Source organism: Mirounga angustirostris, unplaced genomic scaffold, assembly GCF_029215605.1.
Source record: "Mirounga angustirostris isolate CCGP_5_RB_7025 unplaced genomic scaffold, mMirAng1.0.hap1 SCAF_4, whole genome shotgun sequence".
Classification (NCBI taxonomy): domain Eukaryota; kingdom Metazoa; phylum Chordata; class Mammalia; order Carnivora; family Phocidae; genus Mirounga; species Mirounga angustirostris.
The window spans coordinates 153,273,858-153,296,530 of NW_026991712.1; the positions used below are offsets into that span (position 1 = coordinate 153,273,858).

Consider the following 22,673-nt stretch of genomic DNA (forward strand, 5'->3'; position numbering starts at 1 on the left):
AAAAAGAAGGAAGGCAGATTTCTATATTCTATCTCTGAACCCATTTGTTAACTGGTCCATGTAGAGGGCAGCAAGGAGGGAGGGGAGGAAGAACCTCTTGTACATTTATAAGTCAGATATTACTGAGTATTAGTCAAGATTCTTTGGCTGCAAGTAATGTGAACCACTTTGAAATAATTTAAGTAAGGAAGGGGAATTTACTGGAAGGATATGAGGTTGTTTCATGAAAACCAAGGCCAAGAGTGGGGCTCACTTCAAGAAAAAACTGGAACTAGAAACTGGAATACCGTTAGGACTGTCCAACCATCTGGCTGTTTTAGTCAGTTTTTCTACTCAGTTTTTTCTAGCTCACCCAAAGCTCCAAAGTGTATGTGTTACACAGTTTTAGCCATGTACACAAACCAGGTTACTCTCCTTTAGTCTTGTTTCAAATTCAGAGAACCTGAATGGCCTAGTTTGGATTAGGGTTTAATCCCTGGTTCAATGGTAAGGGGGTTGAGAAGCATGTAATAGGGACATATCTGCTGGAGTCTCACCTTTGTTAATTGCAGGGGTGACAGTTCCCAGAGAAAGTTTGTATGTGTTGTAAAGGGGTAGTGGACAAGGAGCTGTGCGTATTGTGAGCTAACCAAACATACATACCAAACATACCAAAAAAGTGCAGTTTCCTCCTATAAACTCTGTACTTTTACTGTATTATACTTGGTTCTCTCTGTATCTGTTCCTAGACTATAAGCCTTTGGGACTCGAACGCTGCCTTATTCCACGATTATATCTCATTAGCTAACATGATGCCTGAATCATAATGTGTGTGAATAAAAGATAATTGAATGAAGTCATTTACATGTTTAAACTGATATTCTGAAATTATTTTGAAACCTCATAGATTCATATTCAGTTATTCAACTTGGATGACCTGGGGTGGTTATTACTTATATGCAGAAAAAAGCATTATTAATAATTGTTAGAACTAAATGGCTTTTAAAAGCATGTTTATTCTATAGTAATACTTAATTTCCTAAAGGTATGTATTGGCAAATATTCCAGAAGAGTAGCAGCACTTACATAACTTTTTCATAATGGTCCTTTTTTTTTTTTTTAAGATTTATTTATTTATTTGAGAGAGAGAGTATGTGCATGTGAGCTTTGGGGGGGGCACAGAGGAGAGGGAGAGAGTCTCAAGCAGACTTCTCACTACTCTGAGTAGATCATGACCTGAGCCAAAACCAAGAGTTGAATGCTTAATTGACTGAGCCACCCTGGGGCCCCAAACATTTGATTTTTAAATACTTGCCTGATACTACGTATGTCTGATAGGTCCCTGAATATTCTCATAAATATTGCATTTAAAGATAGAAATCAGAGAGCCTAGGGACTCGTTATATGTTTTCCCTTGTTTTTCAGAACAGCAGTTTTCTATACACACACATACACCCTAAATTGTATTCAGAACCTTTATATGTGAAACACGTCATTTGAGAGCTACACCTCTTGAAGAGACAAGGCCCAGAATGTCCCCTGTTCCTTTTGTCCCAGGTTGTTTATTGTTGTTTTTTCTTTTTTAAGTAGGCTCCACGCCCAGTGTGGAGTGCAGTGTGCTTGAACTCACGACCCTGAGATTAAGATCTGAGCCGAAACCAAGGGTCAGACACAACTGACTGAGCCACCCAGGCACCCCCCTCCCCCACTTTGTAGACCAGTTTTCTGTCTTTTCACCTTACCTCTTTATGGCATTTCTGAGAAGATATAATCTGAAAACATTTCTAGGTAATTGTGTTAACACAATACGCTTAGTCTTACTTAGAGGTTTGTCAGAGGATTATTTTTATAGTAGAGTATTTGTTTCAGTATCTGGTTAATCATTTAACCTCCAGGTGCCAGCTTGTTTTGGAATGCAGCAGGCGATGATCAAGAGCCTGCATCTCAGCAGAGGCAAGATGATACCAGGATTTCCAGTGAGGACATGAATTTTTCTGTTGATATTAATAATGAAGTCACAAGTCCTCCAGGTAGCGCATCTTCATTAAAAGCAGTTGATATTCCCAGCTTTGAAGAAAGCAACATTGCTGTGGAAGAATTTAATCAACCACTTTCTGTATCCAAGTAAGGTGTCTTTGATTCAACACTCATCCTCCTTTTTTTCTTTTTAAATTCTAATATTCTTTTGGTGTTTTAACTCAGAAACTGTTTGTTTTGTAAATGGTATTTTCAGTAGTGTCTCTCCTGATACGGTTCTTATGTAACTGACAATTCTGACCCTTCTAGAACTGTTCCCAGATGTCAGTCATTGGATGTGTTACATTCTAGCTGAATCAGAACATATGAAGAAAATTTCAGACATACATATGCTTAAGCCTTACTGTAGAGATTCTGATAACTAGCCCCCAGATGGAGATGGGGCCCTAAATTTTGTAAATTTTTAAAGATTGTGCATATTGCAATTATATGTATATAAGAATTTATTTCTGAGATTTACTTCAAAGTAACCTGGTGAGAAAAAAATAGCTGTGGGAGATGAAATGGCTAGGGGTGTAATTGGAGTAAGATTGATTGTAAGTACATAATTTTTTTAAAAAATTTATTCATTTATTTTAGAGAGAGAGTTGTGTGTGAGCGGGGCAGGAGATGGGGGGAGGCTTGGGGTAGAGAGAGAGAGAGAGAGAGAGAGAGGGAATCTCAAGCAGACTCCGTGGTGAATGTGGAGTCCTACATGGGGCTCTATTCTAGGACCCTGAGATCATGACCTGAGCTGAGATCAAGAGTTGGCTGCTCAACTGACTGAGCCACCCAGGTGCCCCCTGGGAGTAGGTAATTTTTAAAACTGTGTATAATGATTTGTTATACTATTCTCTCCTGTGTTTGAAAATTTTCATTAATTTTTTTTTTTGTATTAAACAAGGATTTCAAAGTAATTTAGATCTTCAGGAAATTAGGAAAGAAATTCAAATATCTTTGAGCTTCTGATAAGTACTGCCACAGAACTAGGCCTTAGAGATTAAGCAGTAGGTTAGGAAAAGCTGCTAACTTCATGGAGTTTCCATGACTTGCAGAGACAAACAATGACCATAAAAGTAACAAGTAAGGGACTCCTGGGTGGCTCAATTGGTTAAGCAGCTGCCTTCGGCTCAGGTCATGATCCCAGGGTCCTGGGATCAAGTCCTGCATCGGGCTCCTTGCTCAGCAGGGAGCCTGCTTCTCCCTCTGCCTGCAGCTCCCCCTGCTTGTACTCTTGTTCACTCTCTCGTGCCCACGCTCTCTCTCTCTCTCTAACAAATAAATAAATAAAATCTTAAAAAAAAAAAGTAACAAGTAATTTAATTTCATATAATCACAACTCCTGTGAAGAAAATAAACCGGGGTGATCAAGTAACTAGGATGGTGGCATGGGAGTGAGGGATATATTAAGTAGGGGAATGGTAAAGGAAGCCTTCCCTGAGCTGGTAACATTTGAGCAGTGACTAGAATGATAAAGAGCCAGCTCTGAGAATATCTGAAGAGTGTTCCTGGTAGAAGAAATGGCAAGTATAGACCCTGAGGGGTGCAGGAACTTGACAGTTCAGGAAACAATTAGGAAAATCATTGTGGCTAGACACAGTGACAGGGAGGGATGGAAGGAGGGAGAGGGAAGAGGGGGAGGGGGTAGGGGGGTGAGAGAGAGAGAGAAAGTGCTCAAGAGAGCATGCTTATAGGAAATGGGGTCAGGGATATAGGCAGGAGACAAATTATGTGGGGGCTTTGTAGGATGTGGAAAGGAGCTTTGAATTTATTCTATGCTCATTAAATCCAGGGAGGATTTTAGACAAAAGAGTGGTATCTGATTTTTCATTTTTTAAATAGCTGTTCTGTGGCAAATGAACTGAAGGAGTTTAGAGTGGAAGTAGGGAAACTGGTTAGTATAGTAAAAGCCACCCCAAGTGAGATGAAGGAGTTTGGACTTGTGGAAGTGCTAGAAGGAATCAGGTGCAGAATAAATACTATAAATTTGAAGATAGAGGAATGATGTAGGTGTAAAACACCATATGTAACAGTTAAAAGAGGTGAATTTGGTGGTGGGGTGGCATGGGGCAGACAGCTGATTATTTTTTTTAAGTTATAAACCTTGTGATAATATTTGACTTTTTTTTTTTTTTTTGCTTGATACTTTCTAGGTACATTTTATTTTTATTTATTTTTAAATTTAAATTTTAGGTAGTTTTTTTTTTTAATTTATTTATTAGAGAGAGAGAGAAAAAGCACAAGCAGGAGGAGCAGCAGGCAGAGGGGGAAGCAGGCTCCCCACTGAGCAAGGAGCCCGATGTGGGATTTGATCCCAGGACCCTGGGATCATGACCTGAGCTGAAGGCAGACGCTTAACCAACTGAGCCACCCAGGCGTCCCTAAATTTAGGCAGTTAACATACAATCAGTATTGGTTTCTGGAGTAGAATTCAGTGATTCATCACTTACACACAACACCCAGTGCTCATCACAACAAGTGCCCTCCTTAATACCCATTACCCATCTAGCCCATCCCTCACCCACATCCCTCCATCAACCCTCACTTTGTTCTCTGTTGTTAAGAGTCTCTTACAGCTTATTTCCCTCTCTCTTTTTTTTTCTTTTCCCCCTTCCCATATATTCTTCTGTTTTCTTTCTTAAATTCCACATATGAGTGGTATTTGTCTTTCTCTAACTTATTTCACTTAACATAATACACTCTAGCTCCATCTATGTCGTTGCAAATGGCAAGATTTCATTCTTTTTGATGGCTGAGTAATATTCCTCTGTGTGTGTGTGTGTGTGTGTGTGTGTGTGTGTGTACCACATCTTTGTCCATTCATCAGTCAATATCCATAGTTTGGCTATTGTTGATAATGGTGCTGTAAACACTGGGGTGCATGTACCCCTTCAAATCTGTATTTTTATATCCTTTGGGTGAATACCTAGTATTGTAATTGCTCAATCATAGGGTAGTTCTATTTTTAACATTTTGAAGACCCTCCATACTGTTTTCCAGAGTGGGTGCACCAGTTTGCATTCCCACCAACAGTGCGAGAGGGTTCCTCTTTCTCCACATCCAACACCTGTTGTTTCCTGTGTTGTTAATTTTAGCCATTCTGACAGTTGTGAGGTGGTATCTCATCCTGGTTTTGATTTGTATTTCCCTGATGATGAGTATTATTGTTGAGCATCTTTTCATGTGTCTTTAGTCATCTGGATATCTTTTTTTTTTTTTTTAAGATTTTATTTATTTATTTGACAGAGACACAGCGAGAGAGGGAACACAAGCAGGGGGAGCAGGAGAGGGAGAAGCAGGCTTCCCGTGGAGCAGGGAGTCCAATGTGGGGCTCCATCCCAGGACTCTGGGATCATGATCTGAGCCGAAGGCAGACGCCTAACAACTGAGCCACCCAGGTGCCCCATCTGGATGTCTGTTTTGGAACAGTGTCTGTTCATGTCTTCTGCCCATTTCTTAACTGGGTTATTTGTTTTTTGGGTGTTGAGTTTGATAAGTTCTTTGTAGATTTTGGATGTTAACCCTTTATTAGATATGTCATCTGCAAATATCTTCTCCCATTCCATAGGCTGCCTTTTAGTTTTATTGATTGTTTCCTTCACTGTGCAGAAACTTTTTATCTTGATGAAGTCCCAATAGTTTATTTTTGCTTTTGTTTCTCTTGCCTGTGGTGACATGTCTAGTAAGGAGTTGCTATGGCTGAGGTCAAAGAGGTTTCTGCCTGTGTTCTCCTCTAAGATTTTAATGGTTTCCTGTCCCACATTTAGGTCTTTCATCCATCTTGAATTTGTTTTTTTGTGTATGGTGTAAGGAAGTGGTCCAGTTTCATTCTTCTGCATGTTGCAATCCAGTTTTCCCAATACCATTTGTTGAAGAGACTGTCTTTTCCATCGGATAGTTTTTACTACTTTTTCAAAGATTAGTTGACCATATAGTTCTGGGTCCATTTCTGGGTTCTCTGTTCTGTTCCACTGATCTATGTGTCTCTTTTTGTGCCAGTACCATACTGTCCTGGTGACTATAGCTTTGTAATAGAGCTTGAAATCCGGAATCGTGATGCCTCCAGTTCTGTTTTTCTTTTTCAGAATTGCTTTGGCTGTTCGAGGTCTGTTGTGCTTCCATACAGATTTTAGGATTATTTGGTCTAGCTCTGTGAAAAATATTGGTGGTATTTTGATGGGGATTGCATTAAATGTGTAGATTGCTCTGGGTAGTATAGACATTTTAACAATGTTTGTTCTTCCAATCCATGAGCATGGAATGCTTTTCTATTTCTTTGTGTCCTCTAATATATGTCATTTTAAATTATTTTGATTACCATAATGATAAAAACAATAAACATGTTCCTCCAGAAAACTAGAAACATTTATCTCCTTCGCTCAGTATAGTTTATGTTTTAATCATATAATTAAATTCTCATAGTATGTACCACAGTGTATTAAAAAAGGTATGTAAATATGTCTCCCCCATTAAATTGAATTCCTATAGGACAGGGATCATACTCATTTCTGTATTTTTTTTTTTTTAAGATTTTATTTATTTGAGAGAGAGAAAGTGAGAGACAGAGCACTAGCAGAGGGGGAGGAGCAGAGGGAGAAGCAGACTCCCTGCTGAGCAGGGAGCCCGATACGGGGTTCGATCCCAGGACTCCCGAGATCATGACCTGAACTAAAGGCAGACACTTAACCGACTGAGCCATCCAGGCACCTCGATTTCTGTATCTTTAGAACTTGACCCAGTGTATGGGTGTTACCTATTTCGTATGAGTTCAATGATAGGAAGAGCAATTTAAGGTGAGCCCCAGAATAAGTCCACATTTTATTTGGAATAATTAGAAACTGAGATAAAGGGTGCCTGGCTGGCTCAGTCGGAAGAGCATGTTACTCTTGATCTTGGGGTTGTGAATTTGAGCCCCATGTTGAGTGTAGAGATTACTTAAATAAAATTAAATTAAATTAAATAAATAACTTTAAAAATAACTGAGAACAAAGAGGAACTAACTATGGTTATCCTTATTTATCCTCCTTGACTTCTGTAAACTGTAGACTTCTTTCTAGAATTATGGGGGTTTCCCCCTGAAATAGTTTCTAAGTCAGAGCTTAAACATCTCCAATCCATTGTGGTTTTTAACTTGAGAAACCTATCTGAGTTAATTGGTAGAAGGTAGTTAATTGCTTTTTCAGGGTAGCTAATCAGCTCTGTTGATTCCAACACATAACTAGATGTAAATCTGATCTTCAGCATAATGTATTGATGTGGATTAAATACTGTCTTCATTGTTGTCTGTAGTGATTTTGGTGCTTCTTATAAGATTCTTCCCAGATATGTGGTCAGATTCATGCTGTGCTTCCCACTGCTAAGTGTTCATACATGGCACCTAGCCACCTGGGTTCCCTGTCCCCCTTGGATAGTCCTCCTGAATCTTTTTTCTGATGTTAAAGCAGTCTGTGAGGGATAAATTTATTTACCTCAAAGCATAATTGGTAACTGAAAACTTTTTCCCAGTGAAGAGCAGTGGTATGTGGTATTTATAGAGACTTTCATTTGAAAAAATCCTATTTTTCTTTAGAAGTCATACTTTGGACATACCTACTAATACTTGTCATATTAGAATCATCTTTTAAAATTTTGTTTTGGAGTGCCTGGCCGGCTCAGTCGGTAGAGCATGTGACTCTTGATCTCATGGCTGTAAGTTCAAGCTCCACATTGGGTGTAGAGATAACTTAATAATAAGATCTTTAAAAATATATATAAATAAAATTTTGTTTTAATCTTAAATCTTTTGAGGTTAGAATCTTTAATGTTTTGGTTCTTTTATTTTTCTTTTGTTTTTGCTTACTAGGTTAAACACCAAAACTGACATTTTAAAATTCTTGAAAATGCAGTATAGCTAAGTGATTATGATTAAGATGATGGGCTCTGATGCCAGACTGCCTGGGTTTGTTTTGTTTTTGTTTTTATTTTTATTTTTTTTAAAGGTTTTATTTATTTATTTGACAGAGAGATAGTGAGAGCAGGAACACAGCAGGGGGAGTGGGAGAGGGAGAAGCAGGCTCCCTGCTCAGCTGGGATCCCCTGGCTGGGATCATGACCCGAGCTGAAGGCAGATGCTTAACAACTGAGCCACCCAGGCGCCCTGACTGCCTGGGTTTAATCAAGCACTGTGACCATAGGCAGATTTCATAATTTATGGATGACTTGGTTTTCTCATCTGTAAATGGAGACAATAAAAGCACCTATCTCAGGATTGTTGTAAGGGTTAATTAAATAAGTTAATATATGTAAAGCACTTAGTACCTAATTACTGTTATCATTTAGCTAAAGATGGAGTAAGGCAAACTCAGTAACTGACACAGATTCTCCCTTTTTTTCTTTTTTTTTTCAGACTTTCCTTAAAAACAAAGTGCTTTGCAAATGGTTGGATGATAAAAATCCTTCTCAGTACAAGTAATTTCCCAAAAAGCCATAACATCTCTATAAAGACTAGATTTCTACTTCTCCATTTGAGAGTTTTGGTGTTTTCATTAAAGTGAAATTAGTTAACATGGTTGAAGATAAAGGTTCAATTTGATGTTTGGGGAACAAGGGGAAAGCAACAAGAGATGAAGAGAACTAAGAATTATGATCCACCCACTATGTGTGTCTGGTACTATGCTAAGCACTTTGTATCTCCGTTAATCCTGTCACAGTTTTTTCAACCCAGAGAAGTGGATATCATTTTTCCCTTTTCATGGATGAGGAAATCAAGGCCCAAGGAGATTAAAAAATTTGCCCAAAACATGATGAACACACAAATAACTCTATTATAAATGAGAATATATGTGATGTAAGAGATAAAGGGAAGTGCTAGTGGGGGTTAAAAGAAGTAAGAGAACATATCCAGTTAGGGTTTTAGAGGAAGCAGACTTTAAAAAAAAATTTTTTTTTAAGATTTTATTTATTTGTCAGAGAGAGAGAGAGAGTGCACAAGCAGGGGGAGCAGCAGGCAGAGGGAGAAGCAGATTCCCCACTAAGCAGGGAGCCCGATGGCAGGACTCGATCCCAGGACCCTGGGATCATGACTTGATCCAAAGGCAGATGCTCAACTGACTGAGCCACCCAGGAGTCCCAGGAAGCAGATTTTTAAAATGACCCTTGGAGGGGCACCTGGGTGGCTCAGTCGGTTGAGTGTCTGCCTTCAGCTCAGGTCATAATCTCAAGGTCCTGGGATCGAGCCCTGTGTGGAGCTCCCTGCTCAGCGGGGAGTCTGCTTCTCCCTCTCCCTCTCCTTCTGCCCCTCCCCTCACTGCTTGTGATTGCTCTCTCTCTCTCTCTCTCAGATAAATAAATCTTTAGAAATAAAATAAAATGACCCTTCGAGGGTGGATAGTTTGACAGGACTGTGCCCGTTTAGATGCATTAGAGCAGTAATCCTCAAGTCCATGGCATTTGAAAATACAGACAGATATCTGTGCCCTTTACAAGTTCAGCATCTCTGAAGGGTGAGGTCCAAACAGTTGTATTTTTTTTTTTAAAGATTTTATTTATTTATTTGAGAGAGAGAGAATGAGAGACAGAGAGCACGAGAGGGAAGAGGGCAGAGGGAGAAGCAGACCCCCCGCTGAGCAGGGAGCCCGATGCGGGACTCGATCCCAGGACTCCAGGATCATGACCTGAGCCAAAGGCAGTCGCTTAACCAACTGAGCCACTCAGGCGCCCCAAACAGTTGTATTTTTTAAAAAAAACTTTACAAGTGATATTGCTGTGCTGCCAAGTTTGAGAATTACTACATTGTATACTGAAAATATATGGGCTGAATTCAGAATATTATTAGTAATCTAGTTTGTTCAGAATATAAAGTAAAACAGGGGGCATTGTAAGAAATTGGCTGAAAAGCCAAATTGGCCACCAAATTTTGGAGAGCTTTGGTTGGCAGAATAAGGAATTGTGTTTGTTTTAATAAATCATTTACGGTTTTTGTTTGTTTTGTTGTTTTGGTAAAAAATACATAACATAAAATTTACCATCTTAATGATGTTTAAAGGTACAGTTTGGTAGTGTTACATATATTTACATTGTTGTAAAACAGATCTTCAGACCTTTTTAATCTTGTAAATCTGAAACTCTGTACCCATTAAAGAATAACTCCCTTTTCTCCTCCCCCCTCAGCCCCTGGTAATCATCATTCTACTTTCTGTTTCTCTGAATTTGACTACTTTAGATACTTCATATAAGTGGAATCATACAGTTGTAGGATGTGACAGGATTTCCTTACTTTCTAAAACTGAATATTATTCCATTGTATGTATATACCACATTTTGTTTATCCATTCATCCATCAATGAACATTTGGGTTACTTCTACCTGTTGGCTATTGTGAATAATGGTGCTGTGAATATGGATGTGTGAGAATCTCCTTGAGACCCTGCTTTCGGTCCTCTTGGATATATACCCAGAAGTGGGATTGCTGGATCACAGGGTAGTTGTACTTTTAACTTTTTGAGTAACCTCCATACTATTTTCCGTAGTAGATTCAGTCATTTTATAGTCCCACCAACAGTAAAAGGGTTTTGTTTGCCAACACTTATTATTTTCTGGGGTTTTTTAAAGTAGCAGTTTTAATGGGTGTGAGGTGATGTAGCTCATTGTTTTTGATTTGCATTTTTCTCTCGTGTTACTGATGTTGAGCATTTGTTCATATACCTGTTGGCCATTTTATATCATCTTTGGAAAGAAATGTCCTTTGCCTATTTTAATTAGGTATTTCAATTTTTTGTTGTTGAGTTGGAGTTCTTTATATATTTTAGATATTAACCCCTCATCAGATGCATAATTTGCAAATATTTCTTCCATTTAAGGTTTTTGTTTACTTTTTTAAATTAACATATAATGTATTATTTGTTTCGGGGTACAGGTCTGTGATTCATCAGTCTTACACAATTCATAGTGCTCACCATAGTACCTACCCTCCCCAATGTCCATCACCCAGCCACCCCATCCCTCCCACCCCCCTCCACTCCAGCAACCCTCAGTTTGTTTCCTGAGATTAAGAGTCTCTTATGGTTTGTCTCCCTCTCTGGTTTCGTCTTGTTTCATTTTTCCCTCCCTTCCTCTATGATCCTCCGTCTTGTTTCTTAAATTCCTCACATCAGTGAGATCATATGATACTTGTCTTTCTCTGACTGACTTATTTCACTTAGCATAATACCCTCTAGTTCCATCCATGTCCTTGCAAATGGCAAGATTTCATTTTTTTGATGGCTGCATAATATCCATTGTATATATATACCACATCTTTTTTTTTTTTTTAAGATTTTATTTATTTGACAGAGAGAGACACAGTGAGAGAGGGAACACAAGCAGGGGGAATGGGAGAGGGAAAAGCAGGCTTCCCACGGAGCAGGGAGCCCGATGCGGGTCTCGATCCCAGGACCCTGGGATCATGACCGGAGCCAAAGGCAGCCGCTTAACGACTGAGCCACCCAGGCACCCCAGTATACCACATCTTCTTTATCCATTCATCTGTTGATGGACATCTAGGCTCTTTCCATAGTTTGGCTATTGTGGACATTGCTGCTATAAACATTGGGGTGCACGTGCCCCTTCGGATCACTACATTTGTATCTTTGGGGTAAATACCCACCAGTGCAATTGCTGGGTCATAGGGTAGCTCTATTTTCAACTTTTTGGGGAACCTCCATACTGTTTTCCAGAGTGGCTGCACCAGCTTGCATTCCCACCAACAATGTAGGAGGGTTCCCCTCTCTCCTCATCCTTGCAACATCTGTCATTTCCTGACTTGTTAATTTTAGCCATTCTGACTGGCGTGAAGTGGTATCTCATTGAGGTTTTGATTTATATTTCCCTGATGCCGAGTGATGTTGAGCACATTTTCATGTGTCTGTTGGCCATTTGGATGTCTGCAGAAATATCTGTTCATGTCTTCTGGCCATTTCTTGATTGGATTATAAGTTCTTTATAGATTATCTGATATGTCGTTTGCAAATATCTTCTCCCATTCTGTCGGTTGTCTTTTGGTTTTGCTGACTGTTTCCTTTGCTGTGCAAAAGCTTTTTATCTTGATGAAGTCCCAATAGTTCATTTTTGCCCTTGCTTCCCTTGCCTTTGGCGATGTTTCTAGGAAGAAGCTGCTGTGGCTGGGGTCGAAGAGGTTGCTGCCTGTGTTCTCCTCAAGGATTTTGATGGATTCCTGTCTCACATTTAGGTCTTTCATCCATTTTGAGTCTATTTTTGTGTGTGGTGTAAGGAAATGGTCCAGTTTCATTCTTCTGCATGTGGCTGTCCAATTTTCTCAACACCATTTGTTGAAGAGACTGTCTTTTTTCCATTGGACATTCTTTCCTGCTTTGTCTCCACTTAAGGTTTTTAAACAGGTACTTTTTCTCTGTGTATAAGACACCTGGGTGGCTCAGTTGGTTAAGCGTCTGCCTTCAGCTCAGGTCATCGTCCCAGGGTCCTGGGATCGAGTGCCGCTTCGGGCTCACTGCTCAGCGGGGAGCCTGCTTCTCCCTCTGCCTGCTGCTCTCCACTGCCCTGTTTGTGTTCCCGCTCTCTCTGTCAAATAAATAAATAAAATCTTTAAAAAAAAAAAAAAAGATTTAATGTAACATTGTATGTCAGTTATACTCAAAAAATTTTTTTTCTTCAGATTTAATTCTTGGTATTTAATTAAGTATACCAAATTTGGATACTAAAGGAAATTATACAACATAATTTCACTGAAGTTCTTTTGAGTTTAGGATAAATTCACTGGGGTCTTTACTGGTTTAAGTGCAGTTTCCTCTTAAGGAGGGGATGGACTGGGTGACTTGGAGAGCTCCTTCCTGATTTTAAGAACAGTGTGTTTTTGTGTCTGAGGTACTAAATGGTGATTATAATAATCTCTATTTGTAAATGTTATTATTTGTTAAAATATTTGTGCATTATATTTTTGTTATTCCTTCTTCAGGGTCTCAGACTTTTTTTAACTTTTTTTTTTTTTTAAGATTTTATGTATTTACCTGAGAGAGAAAGAGAGCGGGAGAGAGAGCACGAGCAGGGGGGAGAGGGAGAAGCAGGCTCCCCACCGAGCAGGGACCCCGATGCAGGGCTCGATCCCAGGATCCTGGGATCACAACCTGAGCCAAAGGCAGATGCCTAACCAACTGAGCCACCCAGGCACCCTGATCTCAGACTTCTTAATCAAATTTTATGAGAAAAAGAAACTAAATATAGAATTATATCTTGCTTTAAACATTTTTATTTTGAAATTTTAGATTTACAGAAAAGTTAGAAAAATAGTAGAGTTCACCTAGGTTTCCCTATTCTTAACAGCTTCTATAACCATAGTAAAATGATCAAAACCGGGAAATTAACATTGGTACAATACTATACTAAACTGCAAGTTCTAATTGTACCAGTTTTTCCAGTAATGTACTTTTCTGTTCCAGGAACCAATATAGGATTTCACATTGGTTTATTAGTTATGTCTCATTAGTCCAATCTGTGACAGATCCTCAGTCTTTTCTTGTCTTTCATGACTTTGACACTTTTTTTTTTTTTTTAAAGATTTTATTTATTTTGACAGAGAGAGATACAGCGAGAGAGGGAACACAGCAGTGGGAGTGGGAGAGGGAGAAGCAGGCCTCCCGCGGAGCGGGGAGCCCGATGCGGGGCTCGATCCCAGGACCTGGAATCATGACCTGAGCCGAAGGCAGACGCTTAACGACTGAGCCACCCAGGCGCCCCTTTGACTTTGACACTTTTGATGAGTCAGTTATTTTGTAGAATGTTCTTAATTGGGTTTGTTTGATACTTTCTCATGATTAAACTGAAGTTTTGCATTTTTGGCAAGATTACTGCAAAGAGGTGTTTTGGCCCTGCCTTCTCAATGTGTCCTATCAGTGGATTACATGATGTCACATATGTTATTAACTTTGAACACTCAGTTAAGGTGACATCTGTTAGTTTTTATCACTATAAAGTTAAAATTTTTCCCTTTGTAGTTAATAAATACCTTGAGGCAGATACTTTGAGACTGTAAATATTCTCTTCTTGAGCTTTCTCCCTCTGATTTTATCATCCATCTATAGATAAACCTATCGTGATGATTACCATAGTATTTGAGTATTGATGATTTTGTATTTTCCTCATTCCTTCTGTATTTGTAAATTAGATTTCTTCTGTAAGGAAAAGCTGTTTTCCTTCTTCTCTGCTTATGTATTCATTTATTTATGTCAGTGTAGACTCCTGAACATTTCTTTTATTCTATGAGTTATAGTTCAAACTATTACTTATTTTATTTGCTTAAATTGTTCCAGCTTTGGTCTTTGGGAGGTCATTTAGATTGGCTTCTGTTTCCTTTGGAAAAGCCCTCATCCTTTTTCAAGCATGTTCTTATTTTTTGGCACCACAAGATGTTCCAGGCTCATCTTGTATTTTCCCTGCCCCAACTCTGGAATCATCTACAGAAACCAGGAGCAGTTGTATCAGAACATATTTAGAAGCCAAGATCTGAGCAGTATGTATATCATTGCTACTTTGTATCTGTGCTTCTAGGCCCTCTTAGCTAGGACACACACACACTCTTATTTATTTCTACATACACACACACACCCTTATTTATTTCTACATGTATCTATCTATATTTGAAAATCCTTGACCTCATTCCATTCCTCTGACTACCATTCAACACATCCCTTTTTCTTATTTATACCTTCTTTCCCCAATAGTGAGAAACCTGGCTTTCATGTACACTATAGTTACTTATTTGTTCAATTCTAGTGTACACATAAAGTAATTTCAGAATTGCTTAGAATTCTGAAATGGATTTACTAGAGTATGTATATTTGTTTATAATTCTTTTACCTTTAGCCTTACAGCATCCAATGAAAATACCTTTTTCCATAGTTATTTAGGTAGGCTATTTTCTTTTGTGTTTCCTTATGTGGTTATGTTATTTGTTTGTAATACCATTAGGTGGATTTGTTACTGCTTGTATTCCACTTGAGGGTCGCTCCGTATTCTGGTTGATTTTATTTGTTCTTTAGGTATCTGAAACATTACTGTGGTTTTAACAGACCAAATCAGATAAAAAGGGTATATACTCAAAGAAAAGTTGCTCCATTCTCATTTCTGCCACCATATTCCCAAATCCCCCTTTTTCCTATCCCTTTTCCCACCCGTCTCCTTCAGATAACCAATCTCTTCAGTTACTTTATTACCTTTCTTGTATTTCCTTTGCACAAATGAGCAAATGTGTCTGTATTTTCTTATGATACTCGTTTCTTTCTTTCTTTTTTTTTTTTTTTTAAAGATTTTATTTATTTATTTGACAGAGACACAGTGAGAGAGGGAACACAGGCGGCGGGGGTGGGGGGGAGTAGTGGGAGAGGGAGAAGCAGGCTCCCCATTTAGCAGGGAGCCCGATGTGAGGCTCAATCCCAGGACCCTGGGATCATGACCTGAGCCGAAGGCAGACGCTTAACAACTGAACCACCCAGGTGCCCTGATTATTGGTTTTATATGAAGTGTAGAAAGGTAGCATGCCATAGGTATTTTCTTGAACTTTTCTCTTTTCCCTTAACAGTATGTACTGGAAATTACTCCAAATCAGTCCTAGAGATCTTTCTTTATATGGCTATATAATACTACACTATGCAGATGTGCCGTATTTTAATAAACACTCTCCTACTTACGAGTATTTAGACTATTTCCAGGGGCGCCTGGGTAGCTCAGTCGGTTAAGCATCTGCCTTCGGCTCAGGTCATGATCCCAGGGTCCCGGATCCTGGGATCGAGCCCCACTTCTCCCTCTCCCTCTGCGTCTCCCCATTGTTTGTGCTTTCTCTCTCTCTCAAATAAATAAATAAAATCTTAAATTAAAAAAAAAATAGACTGTTCCCAGTATTTTTCAATTACAAGCATTGCTACAGTGATTACCTGGTGGCATGTATATTTTTTAATTGTTTTAGAAGTGGGATTTTTGCATCCAAAGTTAAGTGCATATGTAATTTTGTTAAGTATTACCAAGTTTCCCTGCAGAAGGTTATACCAGTTTGCCGTCTCAGCAGCAATGAATGAGATTACCTGTTTTCCCACAGCTGTGCCAACAAAATATGTTGCCATATTTAAAAAATTTTTTACCAGTCTAATAGGTGATAAATGGTATTGGTGGTGTTTTAATTCTCATTTTAAAAATTATGCATGGGTTGGATCACTTCATGTTGAGAGTTATTTCCATATTTTTGTGAATTGTCAGTTTATGTCTCTCACCATTTTTCTGCTAGAGTTTTAGGTCCTTTGTCCTCCAATTTTTAAGTGTTCTTATATACTAGAGATGTTAGCTCTTTGTAGTATATGTTGTGAATATTTTCCAGTTTGTCAGTTGTTTTTTGACTTTGATGTTTTTTGCCATGTAAAAATTTTTATGTGGTCAAATTTATTGATTTTTTTCTTAGAATTATATCCTAGGGTGCCTGGGTGGCTCAGTTGGTTAAGCGACTGCCTTCGGCTCAGGTCATGATCCTGGAGTCCTGGGATTGAGTCCCGCATTGGGCTCCCTGCTCAGCGGGGAGTCTGCTTCTCCCTCTGACCCTCCTCCCTCTCATGCTCTCTGTCTCTCATTCTCTCTCTCGCAAATAAATAAAATCTTAAAAAAAAAAAAAAAAGAATTATATCCTAACTGGTATTTTACAAATATTCATTTCAGCTAATATTTACTGAGCTTATCATATACCCAGTGAGTACTGGGTACTTCATATCAAGTTAAAATTAAGCATTTTGGGGGGCACATGGGTGGCTCAAGTTGGTTAAGCATCTGACTCTTGATTTCAGCTCAGGTCTTGATCTCAGGGTTGTGAGATCGAGCACCACATCAGTTTCCACACTGGGCATGGAGCCTACTTAAGATTCTGTCTCTGTCCCTGCCCCCCCTCTAAAAAAATATTAAGCAATATGGGAAAAATTGGAAATAAGCTGAGTTTTAAAGAAGAGATGTATGGTTAGAAAAATTATACCTATAAAATGAAATACGGCATGCCTGGGTAGCTCAGTTGGTTAAGCGCCTGCCTTCGGCTCAGGTCACGATCCCAGGGTTCTAGGATCGAGCCCCGTGTGGGGGTCCCTGCTCTGCAGGAAGCCTGCTTCTCCCTCTCCCGCTCCCCCTGCTTGTGTTCCTTCTCTGGCTGTCTCTCTCTCTGTCAAATAAATAAAAATCTTTTTTAAAAAATGAAATACTATGTGACAATTAAAACTTGTTTTTAAGCATATTTAGTGAAATGAAAAGATACTCATGATATATAATGTTAGGTTTTAAAAAGCAGTCTCCAAAACTACCTTTGGTATGGTATAGTTTTTCAGAGAAAATACTACCTGTAAAGAAAAGTATAGATGAAAGTACTCTAAAATGTTAATAGTGGTTTTCTGTAGGTATTAAACTATGTACGAGGGGCGCCTGGATGGCTCAGTTGGGTAAGCGTCTGCCTTCAGCTCAGGTCATGATCTCAAGGTCCTGGGATTGAGCCCCATGTTGGGCTCCCTGCTTAGGGGGGAGTCTGCTTCTCTCTCTCCCTCTCTCCTAACCCCATTCTTGCCATCTCTCTCAAATAAATAAAATCTTAAAAAAACAACAACTGAGTTTTATTTTTTTCATATTTGGTATAATTTTGAGCAGTTAGCTAACCTCTCTGTGCCTCAATTTCCTCATCTGTCCAATAGGCATAATATGTAGTATCTGTCTTACAAGTCTTTTTGGTAAGGATTTTTTAAGAGGATACACTTAAATAATGCCTGCCCTGTAATAAGCTTTCTGCTAGCTAATATTTATTATTACCTTTCTCTATAATAGCCACATTATTGTTCTTGTAAGAAATGTTTTTTACTATTGCTTTCCATAGTAAATTTAAAAATATGTATTTATATGCTAAGTTTTGAAAGTAATAAATGCTCATTGTATAGAATTTGGAAAATATGTAAGAGCATAAAGAAGGAAAGAAATACTACCAAATATGTAATGTGATTATAAATGGCACCTTATGAACTCTTACTTGCCAGGGATCTTTTTTTTTCTTTTTTAAGATTTTATTTATTTGACAGAGAGAGCAAGCGTGAGAGTACAAGCAAGGGGAGCCACAGGCAGAGGGAGAGGGAGAAGCAGGCTCCCCACTGAGCAGAGAGCCTAATGCGGGGCTCGGTCCCAGGACCCGGGGATCATGACTGGAGCCGAAGGCAGACGTTTAACCAGCTGAGTTACCCAGGCACCCCTTGCCAGGGATCTTAACTATATTTCAAAACTTAAAGTAAACAAATAATATATTTAAAATTTTTAGATACTTGCATCAAGTTCGGGAGAAATCAACAGGTTGTTTGCCAGCTTTCAAAAAAAAAGTTGTCTGGGGCACCTGGGTGGCTCCCTGCTGAGCACTCTCTCCTCCCAGCTTGTGCTCTCTGTCCGTATCTCTGTCTCTCTCTCAAATAAATAAATAAAAATATTTAAAAAAAAAAAAAGTCTGACTATAAATAACATGACTTAAAAAGGTGTTATGATCTGGTTTATGTACAGCCTATCAGGATGAGAGCTGAAAATACAAACCAGAATGCTGTTTGAGTCTTATCCCTTTATTTCCAAGTTACGGCACTTTAAATATATGTTAAAGGTATATTGATAACTGACACATTATTTATATCCTTTCAAGCAGCTCTTCTCCAATGGTGAGAGAAAAACCTGATGTGCCTGTGTTCTTTCCGAAATCCGAGCTGGCAGAAAATGTAAGCATGTGCTTACAGAGTGGACCAACAGAGGGTGCCAGTAACAACTCTGTAACATCAGGGGAACCAAAAATTGAGCAAGTAATGCAACCCTTGCCTAATCAACCATCAGATAATCAGAAAATATACCAGGATTTATTGGTAAGAAAATGTAATACATTTCATCTTTTCTGAGATGATTATTTAGGGTAGACTAGTTAAGGCTCTCCTATCTTTAAACTGATTGGGACCTTGATATAAAAAGATTTTCCCCAAATTAATGACACATAATTTATTTCTTTTAGCTTTTCATGATTATGATAACCTAAATTCAGTAATTTTGTATAAACATGCCAGTCATCAGATACTTAGATAGCCAGGGGAAAATCTTAAAAACCAAACAAAACAAAAAGTAAAGTAAGTACCAGAAAAAATAAGGAACAGTTTGCAGAAGTTTGAAAATTGTAAAGTAGGAGAATATCTATGGTAATATTGCATTCAGGTAAGCAGATTTTTACTGAATACTTAGTTTAGTCTAAGAAAGTGAACTAAGTAAAGGGGCACCTGGGTGGCTCAGTCCATTAAGCATCCAACTCTTGATTTCAGCTCAGATCTTGATCTCATGGGTCATGAGATCGAGCCTTGCAGGGGGCTCTGCACTCAGCCGGGAGTCTGCTTGAGGATTCTCTCCCTCTGCCTTCCCCTTAACCCCCTCCGCCCATCTCACTCTGTCTCTCAAAAAAAAAAATCTTAAAAAACACAGTGAACTAAGTGAATAATGTAAAGATAAATATGATAGTCTCTGCTCTCGAGAACCTAGGGGAAATAGCACATGGATACCAGTAGCAAACAATTATAGGATAGGCTGAGAAGTGCTGTAAGCAAAGGCAGCATGGAATAAAAAGGGATAATTCTGGTTGGAGGAAATAGTCATCTAGTCATCTTGGAAAAATTAGAATGTAAACTAAGACTTGAAGTTGAATGACCCTGTCACTTCCATCCAAACTGTAGACTTTGGAACATCTGAATTCTCCATACTTCATAGCGCCCTAAGTATTCATCAGTGAACACATAATTGATATTTGCCTGCTGGGTCCTATACTTGTGCTAATAGCTATGTGCTCAGGGAATGAAATAGGCTCTAATGTTAGGAAGGCAGAGGTAGTATCACGGGTCGTTCTCATTCAGAGGGAGAAAAGAGAGGAGTCAAATTCTGAAAGTAACAAAGATCTAATTTATAACTCTGAAACATTACCATTTTTCAAATGAAAGCATGATTTAAAACTTTTGTTTATAGTTACTATAAACCCTTGAAAACAAATTGAAATATTACTCAAATGATTTTAAATCTGTTAGTTTTAAAATGAACAAGTTCTGAACACTCTAAATTTCCTCTAGGGTCTGATGAAATCATTCGTTGAGATGAGCTTCCTTTATAAAAGCCCCATAATATAAAAAACTTCCAAATATACCTGATTCTTTGTAGAATTTGGCTAGATATTATTTTGCTTTTCCCCGGCCTTACTTAAGCTGCTATTTACATTTTTGTTTCCTAAGATTGTTAATAGTGGTTTTTCAAATATATCTTTTTTCTTTTCATCAGAGTCAAGTGAACCACCTACTGAATAACTCCTCCAAAGAAAATGAGCAGCCATCTACCAAAGCAGTAATTATCAGCCACGAATGCACCAGAACACAAAATGTTTACCATAGAAAGAAAAAAAAAAGTGATTCAGGTCTGGTAGACAAAGATTGTGTACTTAATGCAACTCTTAAACAACTCAGAAGCCTTGGAGTAAAAATTGACTCTCCCACTAAAGTGAATAAAAATGCACATAAAGTGGATCACGCCAGGTAACTTGCAAATTTGTTTCATTTATTTACTGATTTCCAAATGTTTATTTAAATTCTAGTTAATTAACATACAGTGCAATATTGGTTTCTGGACTAGAATTCAGTGATTATCACTTACAAACAATACCTAGTGCTCATCATAACAAATGCCCTCCTTAATACCCATCACTCATTTAGTCCATTTCCCACCCACCTCCCTCCATCAACCCTGTTTCTTCTCTATCTTTAAGAGTCTCTTATGGTTTGTTTCCCTTTTTTCTTTTTCCCCCTATGTTTGTTTATTTCTTAAATTCCACATGTGAGTGAAATCATACGATATTTGTCTTTCTCTATCTGACTTATTTCACTTAGGATAATACATTCTAGCTCCATCCACATCGTTGCAAATGGCAAGATTTCATTCTTTTTGATGGCTGAGTAATGTTCCACTTTATATATATACCACATCATTTTTTAAATTCATCGGTCAGTGAACCTTTGGGCTCCATCGTTTGGCTATTGTTGATAATGCTGCTATAAACATCAGGGTGCACGTACCCCTTTGAATCTGTATTTTTGTATCTGTTAGGTAGATAACTAGTAGTGCAGTTACTGGATCGTAGAGTAGTTCTATTTTTAACATTTTGAGGAACCTCCATACTGTTCTCCAGAGGGGCTGCACCAGTGCTACACCAGTTTGCATTCCCACCAACACTATACCTGTTGTTTCTTGTGTTGTTAATTTTAGCCATTCTGACAGGTGTGAGGTGGTATCTCATCCTGGTTTTGATTTGTATTTCCCTGATGAGTATTATTGTTGAGCATCTTTTCATGTGTCTTTAGCCATCTAGATGTCTTTTTTGGAACAGTGTCTGTTCATGTCTTCTGCCCATTTCTTAACTGGGTTATTTGTTTTTTGGGTGTTGAGTTTGATAAGTTCTTTGTAGATTTTGGATGCTAACCCTTTATCAGATATGTCATCTGCAAATATCTTCTCCCATTCCGTAGGCTGCCTTTTAGTTTTGTTAATTGTTTCCTTCACTGTGCAGAAGCTTTTTATCTTGATGAAGTCCCAATAGTTCATTTTTGCTTTTGTTTCCCTTGCCTGTGGTGACATGTCTAGTAAGAAGTTGCTATGGCTGAGGTCAAAGAGGTTTCTGACTGTATTCTCCTCTAGAATTTCAATGGTTTCCTGTCCCACATTTAGGTCTTTCATCCATCTTGAATTTATTTTTTTGTGTATGGTGTAAGAAGGTGGTCCAATTTCATTCTTCTACATGTTGCTATCCAGTTTTCCTAACACCTTTTGTTGAAGAGACTATCTTTTCCATCAGATAGTCTTTCCTGTTTTGTCAAGGATTTGATGCATCATATAGTTTTGTAAAACTTGTTTTAAAAGATGAAAAAATTTTAGGGGACACCTGGGTGGCTCAGTCTGTTAAGCATCTCTTTTTGGCTCAGGTCATGATCTCAGGGTAAGATTGAGTCCCGCATCAGGCTCCTTGCTTAGGGAGCCTGCTTCTCCCCCTGCTTGTGCATGCTCTCTCTCTTTCTCACTCTGACAAATAAATACATTTTTTAAAAAAGATGAAAAAAATTTAGATGTATTGCAGCAATCTTATGAGAAAAAGGTATAAGCTTGCCACTCAATTCAGTTGATTCATCATTTATTCAGGGCCTACTATGTGTGTGATAACAAAGAAACCATCTCTACCCTACAGTAGAAGAGTGGGTTTTACATACATAAGAGAGAGATACTGTGGGGTGTCTCCTGGGTGAAGATGCCAACAAAATGCTCTGGGAGTCTTGGAGAAAGAAATGGACTCTTACTCATTTCTGGTGGTTGGAAGGTCTTCCTGGAGGTGGCAGGGTCTGTGTCAGCTACTGGATATTCAGTTACGCAGTTGTGCCATCTAAAAGGCAAAAACATTCCTTTCCTTAGGAATGTGTTTTGAACAGTATAGTCCTACAAAGCTGACTTATTGCTTAAATTACAATTGGCCATTTTCTTCTGTTCAGATTCCTCTTCATCAAAGATGATTTAGCACATACTTGTTTTTAAAATCTGCGAATTATATTATTAAGTTAGTATGTTTTCTGTTAATTATTTTTATTGTTTTC

At 38.5% G+C, this 22,673-nt stretch overlaps 1 protein-coding gene across 5 annotated transcripts in view; it reads left to right on the forward strand.

The window, feature by feature from the left end:
- The window catches only part of STIL (STIL centriolar assembly protein), a 79,246-nt gene that overhangs the window by 41,965 nt on the left and 14,608 nt on the right, over positions 1-22,673 (forward strand). For 4 of the 5 annotated variants that reach the window (XM_064589185.1, XM_064589182.1, XM_064589181.1 and 1 more), the window contains exons 14-16: positions 1,875-2,103; positions 18,668-18,881; positions 20,323-20,573. In XM_064589185.1, the coding sequence (XP_064445255.1) occupies positions 1,875-2,103; positions 18,668-18,881; positions 20,323-20,573 (694 nt within the window). The remainder of the gene's footprint in view (positions 1-1,874; positions 2,104-18,667; positions 18,882-20,322; positions 20,574-22,673) is intronic. The other variant, XM_064589184.1, reaches the window with a different exon arrangement.